Source organism: Pholis gunnellus, assembly GCF_910591455.1.
Source record: "Pholis gunnellus genome assembly, chromosome: 2".
Taxonomy (NCBI): Eukaryota; Metazoa; Chordata; class Actinopteri; order Perciformes; family Pholidae; genus Pholis; species Pholis gunnellus.
Window position 1 is genome coordinate 684,504 of NC_136536.1, and position 8,667 is coordinate 693,170.

Genomic DNA, 8,667 nt, shown 5'->3' on the forward strand with positions numbered 1-8,667 from the left:
AGAGAGAGAGAGAGAGAGACAGAGAGAGAGAGAGAGACAGACAGAGAGAGAGAGAGAGACAGACAGAGAGAGAGACAGACAGAGAGAGAGAGAGAGAGACAGAGAGAGAGAGAGAGACAGACAGAGAGAGAGAGAGAGACAGACAGAGAGAGAGACAGACAGAGAGAGAGAGAGAGAGAATCTGTTAAAGGTCATGTTTGTGGGTTTTCTGCTCCACAGATCACTCAGAGGATCAGATTGAGAGTAACGAGTTTAGATGTCAGATGAATAAATGAAGCTCTGACATTTACAGAAGACGTTTCTTCTTCTTCTCTTAAAGACGTTACTGATCTCTGACGTCTCCACTGAGTCTCTCTGTTGACGGAGTGTTTCTCTGTTTTTAGCCAAATTACCAACTAACCCTCTTCTCCTTCATTAAATCCACCAGAGTCAGAGCTGAGAAACACTGGGACGCTTTGATAGAGAAGAAGAAATGAACGATGACCTGAAACCAGATCAATAAACTGTGATCACAGATAAATGATTACAGTAAATTACTGCAAAACAAAGCAGGAAGAAAAGGCAACGCAACAATAAACGTGTTTCCATCAGCTAGAATAGAGCAAATAAACTACAGTAGTACGACTGTAATCTACCAGTAAATAGAGTAGAAGAAGAAGTAGAGGTTGACCCAGGAGACAAACCTCCGGTTCTTTAAAGTTCTCCAAGTCTTCACGTGTTAAAGCTGCATTCTCTCTAGTGTCCACCAGGGGGCGACTCCTCTGGTTGTATAGAAGTCTATGAGAAAATGACTCTACTTCTCTCTTGATTTATTACCTCAGTAAACATTGTAAACATGAGTTTATGGTCTCAATCTCTAGTTTCAAGTCTTCTTCAATACAGCATGATGTTCATTTAGTAAATGATGGTCCATTTAGAGTCACACAGACCATAAAGCAGGGGATGCTTTAGGGGCGGGGCTACACAGTGATTGACAGGTCTCTACCAGAGACGTATACGGCGTCTCTACGTCACTCCTCCTCAGTCCAGATGTGGTCACTTCCTGTTCACTGGTTGCAAAAAAAACAAGATGGCGACGGTGAAATCGCCGAACTCAAGGCTTCAAAACGTCACCATGACGACGTCCACTTCTTCTATACGGACTTAATTAAACTACGTCAGAGTTTATTCCTCAAAACCTTCGATCATCTGTTTCGTGCATCAATTCTTTTCACACAAAGAGGAAGTGACGCGTGAACTGAAACATGTTGAAGCTGCTTCAGACCTTCGGCCCCGAGGACGTTTGTAGTCATCGTCTGTTCCTAAACGTCTGGTTGGACTCAGAGAGCAGAGGAAGAGGAGGAGGAGGAGGAGGAGGAGGAGGAGGAGGAGGAGGAGGAGGAGGAGGAGGAGGAGGAGGAGGCTTCACTAAACATAGAGCCAACATCTACAACCAAACATCAATCGGTTCACTAGACGAGTCCTCCGGCTCCTCCTCCCTCAGAGGATGAAGATGAAGTGGGAGGAAGAGGTGAGCGGGGCAAACGCCCAGAGGGTCCTCCTCTTCCTCCTCTTCCTCCTCTTCATCCTCTTCATCCTCCACTTTTAGATCGCAGGGCAGTTTTTTTTAATTCTTCCTTCACTTCAGCTGAAACCGAGTAGTCGAAGAGCTTTTTATAAAAAGGGTGTTTTTTAATTTGAATGAAGACGAGCAATGAAGATGAGTGTGAAGTGTAGAGGAACAAGTTCAGAATCTGTTTCAGACTACAAGACACAACAAATGGCTAAAATGAAATATAATGTTTAAAACTCTGAAGTTAGCTCAATAAAAAGGTCTTATATACTATAGAGTTATAGAGCATAGAGTTATAGAGTATAGAGTTATAGAGTATAGAGTTATATAGAGTATAGAGTTATAGAGTATAGAGTTATAGAGTATAGAGTTATAGAGTATAGAGTTAGAGTTATAGAGTATAGAGTTATAGAGTATAGAGTTAGAGTTATAGAGTATAGAGTTATAGAGTATCGAGATGAGAGTTATAGAGTATAGAGTTATAGAGTTATAGAGCATAGAGTATAGAGTTATAGAGTATAGAGTTATAGAGTATAGAGTTATGGAGTTATAGAGTATAGAGTTATAGAGTATCGAGATGAGAGTTATAGAGTATAGAGTTATAGAGTTATAGAGCATAGAGTATAGAGTTATAGAGTATAGAGTTATAGAGTATAGAGTTATATAGAGTATAGAGTTATAGAGTATAGAGTTATAGAGTATAGAGTTATAGAGTATAGAGTTATAGAGTATAGAGTTATAGAGTTATAGAGCATAGAGTTATAGAGTATAGAGTTATAGAGTATAGAGTTATAGAGTTATAGAGTATAGAGTTATAGAGTATCGAGATGAGAGTTATAGAGTATATAGAGTTATAGAGATTAGATCATTTAGTATTAACCAGTAACATATACACTGATATTTACACATCTGATCAAATCTCACAAGTGTTTCTGTTATTATAACATCAACATTATTCAAATAGACCTCGTAGTTACAGATCTACTCTCTTTAGCAGAGGCCTAAACACAGAGCTAGAGTTTAAGAGGAGAGAAAATGAGACATGAAGTCAGATGCTCCTGAGAACTAGAACCTCTATAGAACCCAGAACCTCTACAGAACCAGAACTAGAACTTCTACAGAACCATCTACAGAACCAGGAAGTGAATCACTTGGATGTTCATATTCAGGTAAACTGTGATCAGGTTTTTCTCTCTTCACAGCTGCTTCCTGTGTTTCTTTGTTCAGAGTTTCACACTTTCTCCTCCAGAGACACTAAACACACGTTTTCCTGACAGTCTTCAAAGCTTTCACCTGATTGGTTAACAGAGATCTGTAAACACGTCTGTCAGGTTTAATGAAGGACTAGAGGAACATCTGACCTCTGAGCTTCAACAGAACAAATACCAACAATCAGCTTCAGCAGCGATGAAGAGGTTCAAGAAAAACACTCCAGATGTTGAAACATGAAGAAGCTCCTGAAGCAGCCAAAGAACCATGCAGCCTCCTCCTCCTACCTTCTTCAGCTGACCGCTCCGTGTCCCCACGAACACCACCGTGTGCTCCCCGTAGGTGTAGGCCGCCACGGCCCCCATGCCCTCGGTCCGGTCCTCGTAGAGCGGGTTCCCCTCGATGACCCTCAGACCCCCCAGAGGCTGGTTCAGGACTAGACCACAGAAATCATCTCCGATCTGCTTCGGCTGTGGAACACAGAGAGAAGAGATATGATTAATAATTCATGACTTTAGTAAATATGAAGGATGACGTCATATTTCATCAGCATGAGGCTGATTGGCTGTGGTTGGTCGGTTGGTTTCACAACACACCAGCCAGACGATCAGCTGATCCTTCGCTAACAGGAAGTTAGCCGCCATGCTAACATGCTAGCTCACCGTGTGGATGCAGGGCAGCTCCTTGTTGAGTAACCAGGGTAAGGAGAGGCGTCCCTCTCCACGGTAACAGGACCGGATCCTCTCCCTCATGGCCAGGTTGATGTGCTGCAGGGTGAACAGACACAGGACCGTCTCTCTGGGGGGGTTGGACCGGTTCTTCTGACCCTGAACACAAAGAGAGAGAGAGAGAGACAGGTGAGGGTTCAAGTCCCTGAAGCAACAAAGGAACAAAGGAAACAGGAGACGAGGACAAAGGACACAGCGAAGGACATGAAGACAAGTCCGGAAGAAGAGACAAAGTCAACAAAGACGGACAGGAAATTACAGTCAGAATATGCTCAATGAAGAGAAACAGAAGAAAGACGGAGACAAAAGAAAGAGAAAGAATGTAACGAAAGAAGACAGAAGAAAAGATGAGACACTGATTACAAAATGTAAAAAGAAACGTCAGTCAGTCACTCACTCACTCACCTGTGAGAAGACAACAAAGAGGACATCGTCGTCCTCCGACAGGCCGAGTGCGTGGGCCAGCCTCCGCCCTGGTTTCTGCTTGTAGGCGGCCTGGACGAGTCGGTACTCCACGCCGTCCTTGGTGCAGCCCAGCGGGAACTCCACGTAGGAGTAGAACTCGGTGTCGTTGGAACACATGCGGACGATCTTAGAGGTGAAGAACTTCTCTCCGCCGGCGTCCATCTGCGTGAGCTGCGTGTCCAGCTGCAGTGTCAGGAAGTAGACGTAGGTGCGGCTGGAGAAGCCGTAGACGTAGTAGATGTCGAAGGCCGGGTAGAGGGACAGCGTGTCCGACGGGATCTTGATTTGAGAGGACACAAACTCGTCCTGGTAGACCAGAGAGAACATGTTGACGCTCTCCTCGTCCGCCACCAGCTTCCTGCTGGACAGCGTGGGGAAGTACTCGGACTTCCCGTCGATGGCGGCGCCGATGAAGAGCCGGCTGCCGCCCTTCACGGGCCTCTTCCTCTTCGGGTCGGCCGTCCAGTCGTCCTCGCCGACTACCACACCTGAGGAGGAGGAGGAGGAAGAACACATTCATGACACCGGTTTACAGATGACTTTGTTCTCACAGCAGATGATTGACAGGTCTCCTTTAAGTTAATAAAACGTGATTTTACCGTTGACTTGTTTACATTTCAGGCATTGATTTCTCCACCTTATTGATACATTTATTGTTTATATCTAATACAAGACAGACAGGTGTAGACAGACAGGTGTAGACAGACAGGTGTAGACAGACAGGTGTAGACACACAGGTGTAGACACACAGGTGTAGACAGACAGGTGTAGACACACAGGTGTAGACACACAGGTGTAGACAGACAGGTGTAGACAGACAGGTGTAGACACACAGGTGTAGACAGACAGGTGTAGACAGACAGGTGTAGACACACAGGTGTAGACACACAGCTGTAGACAGACAGGTGTAGACACACAGGTGTAGACAGACAGGTGTAGACAGACAGGTGTAGACAGGCAGGTGTAGACACACAGGTGTAGACAGACAGGTGTAGACAGACAGGTGTAGACAGACAGGTGTAGACACACAGGTGTAGACAGACAGGTGTAGACACACAGGTGTAGACAGACAGGTGTAGACAGACAGGTGTAGACACACAGGTGTAGACAGACAGGTGTAGACAGACAGGAGCAATAGAAAACATCCTGACTGGAAACATCACAAACTAACATGAGGTGTTCAGGGTCCAGGAGAATAGAGCTCTACAGCGGGGATCACTGGTACCATCTACTGGTGATATTGGTGACAGGAGGTGCCTGCGCAGAGCTAAAGGATATTAACAGTCACCCTGCTTAGGTTATAATAAGTCCCAGGTTACGAGTTGTTAAGTGGTTCAAAAGGTTTTTACTGGGTTGTTCTAGTATTAATATCTAGTTCTCCCCTCCAGAACCATTTCAGAACTCATAATCTCATAATGAGATCAAGTCTTATAATGATGAGATAATATTTACAGCAGAGTACACATGTGATGACTGAGAGCAGACGAGCTCTGAGATGAGAGACTCGCTGTCAGTGTTGTTGTTTGTCAATCATCTGGTTTGACAGAAGTCGTCATTCAGCTTTTTGTTCAAAATAAAAACAAGCGCAGCTGATTTACAATCAAAATAAATAAACATGTCGACACTGACACATGATTGACAAAATGCTTCTTCAGCTTTTCAAGAACAAAGTCGAGTTTTTTTACATCAAAATTACCAAAAACTTCATCGGCAAAACCTCTGCTGAGTGTCTTTGGATGTAATCAAAAAGAAAGTGTGAAACCTGAGCAGAAACCTTAAAGAGTAACCTTCAGGCAGAATGTCACAATTCTTTGTTTTGTTTTTTTTACAATTTACAGTCAAAATGACTGAAGCACTCGATCGATCATCTTTCTATCCCGTCACCCTTCACCATCATCAAAGGAACAGGAAGTGCTGGAGCCTGGCTCCACCAAGAACTACACCGTCTAACAACTCTGAAGCTGTCACATTTACATGTTGGATTGTTAGCTTACAAGCCAGTCACTGATCCATCCGGTTATAAGCTAAGCTACCAGTCTTTGTGCTAAGCTAGGATAAACACTCCCTGGAGTTACGAAAAGAGCATAATTTAACTTCTTTTTGGTAAAACAGCAGTAAACGGGCTAGCAGATTAGCTAGTGCTAGTATTAGCTTTCCTGACCATCCCAGGAATTATCCTTAGTTTTGGTTTGCTTTTGTAAAGTAGCATTAGCGATTGTAAAGTAATAAACGTTAGCAGGACTTTTGAGATGAAGCTTTCAGTTGTTGGTCAGCAGATAGCTCCAAACGTTGTGCTAAGCTAAGGCTAAACACATCCTGGACCTGTCTGTAGTCTGGAGTGGACAACTCAGAATTAACCATAGCTCGTTAGCTAGTAAACAGTTAGCTTTTGTGACCTCTCCTGCATTAAATGTTAGCATGGCTTAGCATTAGCTGGAGGATTTTATAAAAATGACTTAATGACATTTAGGACTTTGCTAACTTGGAGGTTTGGAGGTGTTTGAAAGTCCTTTTAAAAAGTCGGTCCCACCTATACTTTGTCTTAACTTCCTACCTGTTCAGGTGTATTTGACCCCGCCCCCTCTGCACCAGCTTACCTGCCATCCCATCAGCCTCTCTGGCTCCAGACAGGTAGTGTTCTTTGCGGTGATGCGGCTCTCCCAGTTTGAAGAGATCTTCCAGTCGGAGGAACTGACAGACGCCCTGCCAGATCGACCCGCACGCCACCAGTCTGTTCCCAGTATAGTCCACCAGTAAGAGCTTATTCACGTTATCAGACGACTCCAGTCTGAGGGAAGACAGACAGACAGGTGGGACGTTAGACAGGTAGGTAGACAGAGAGATGAGACTGTTAGACGAACAGAAGAGGACAGCGAGACAGTAACACAGTGAGACAGATGAAACAGTAAGACGGGTGTAGAAAGACAGACAGCTGCAGACAGACAGGTGTAGAAAGACAGGTGTAGACAGACAAGTGTAGACAGACAGGTGTAGACAGACAGGTGCAGACAGACAGGTGTAGACAGACAGGTGCAGACAGACAGGTGCAGACAGACAGGTGCACACAGGTGTAGACAGACAGCTGCAGACAGACAGGTGCAGACAGACAGGTGCAGACAGACAGGTGTAGAAAGACAGGTGTAGACAGACAGGTGTAGAAAGACAGGTGTAGACAGACAGGTGCACACAGGTGTAGACAGACAGCTGCAGACAGACAGGTGCACACAGGTGCAGACAGACAGGTGCAGACAGACAGGTGTAGAAAGACAGGTGTAGACAGACAGGTGTAGAAAGACAGGTGTAGACAGACAAGTGCAGACAGACAGGTGTAGACAGACAGGTGTAGAAAGACAGGTGCAGACAGACAGGTGCAGACAGACAGGTGTAGAAAGACAGGTGTAGACAGACAGGTGTAGAAAGACAGGTGCAGACAGACAGGTGCAGACAGACAGGTGCACACAGGTGTAGACAGACAGGTGCAGACAGACAGGTGTAGAAAGACAGGTGCAGACAGACAGGTGCAGACAGACAGGTGTAGACAGACAGCTGCAGACAGACAGGTGCACACAGGTGCAGACAGACAGGTGCAGACAGACAGGTGTAGAAAGACAGGTGCAGACAGACAGGTGCAGACAGACAGGTGCACACAGGTGTAGACAGACAGGTGCAGACAGACAGGTCACACTAACCTGTGAGCACAGGCCCTGACGCTGGGCGGAGGGTAACACTTGGCGTTGTCCTCCACCGGTCCGGTCATGTGACTCCTCAGCTCCGTCAGATTGGCCGACAGCTTCAGCACTCGGTTGACGGCGCCGACGAACACCTCACCTGTCCTCCGGTGGACGGTCAGGTGTGTGAGGGAGGAGTCAAAGGCTCGGTACACCACCCGGCCCGACGCCACGGGGGGAGGGGGAGGAGCAGCCGGGGCAGAGAGGAGGGGTGAGGAGAGGAGGAGGAGGGAGAGGAGAAGGAAGAGGAGGAGAGGAGAGGAAGAAGGGAGCATGGTGGACAGAGAGAGGAGGAAAGGATGGAGGGATGGAGGAGGAGAGGAGGGGAGGAGGAAAGGAGAGCTGGCTGCAGGTCTGATGAGGAGTCAGCTTCAAAGGGGCATGACTGTGGAGAGAGACAGACAGACATTAAACTACGGGAGCCTGTTAGGGACATTTAAAAAAACACATGGTTCACACTATGACCAAACGGTGATGTCAACATCCATCAGGACCCTTTAACACACTTTATTCTACGATATCCTGAATTTACTCTACGATAACCTGACTTTACTCTACGATATCCTGACTTTACTCTACGATATCCTGACTTTACTCTACGATATCCTGACTTTACTCTACGATATCCTGACTTTACTCTACGATATCCTGACTTTACTCTACGATATCCTGACTTTACTCTACGATATCCTGACTTTACTCTACGATATCCTGAATTTACTCTACGATAACCTGAATTTACTCTACGATATCCTGACTTTACTCTACGATATCCTGACTTTACTCTACGATATCCTGACTTTACTCTACGATATCCTGACTTTACTCTACGATATCCTGACTTTACTCTACGATATCCTGACTTTACTCTACGATATCCTGACTTTACTCTACGATATCCTGAATTTATTCTTCTCTTTAAGCTCTTCTGATTCTTCACCTCCAGTCTGATGAGGAGCTTTAAAACCTTGTATTATTTACAAGA

At 45.4% G+C, this 8,667-nt stretch overlaps 1 protein-coding gene across 1 annotated transcript in view; it reads right to left on the minus strand.

The window, feature by feature from the left end:
- plxna3 (plexin A3) overlaps positions 1 to 7,957 on the minus strand; it is a gene marked incomplete at both ends in the record, with an annotated part of 36,733 nt that extends 28,776 nt beyond the window's left edge. The window contains 5 exons of the mRNA XM_079175315.1: positions 3,049 to 3,231; positions 3,424 to 3,588; positions 3,895 to 4,442; positions 6,552 to 6,742; positions 7,644 to 7,957. Coding sequence (XP_079031441.1) covers positions 3,049 to 3,231; positions 3,424 to 3,588; positions 3,895 to 4,442; positions 6,552 to 6,742; positions 7,644 to 7,957 — 1,401 coding nt within the window. The remainder of the gene's footprint in view (positions 1 to 3,048; positions 3,232 to 3,423; positions 3,589 to 3,894; positions 4,443 to 6,551; positions 6,743 to 7,643) is intronic.
- Between the last annotated feature and the right edge of the window lie 710 nt (positions 7,958 to 8,667).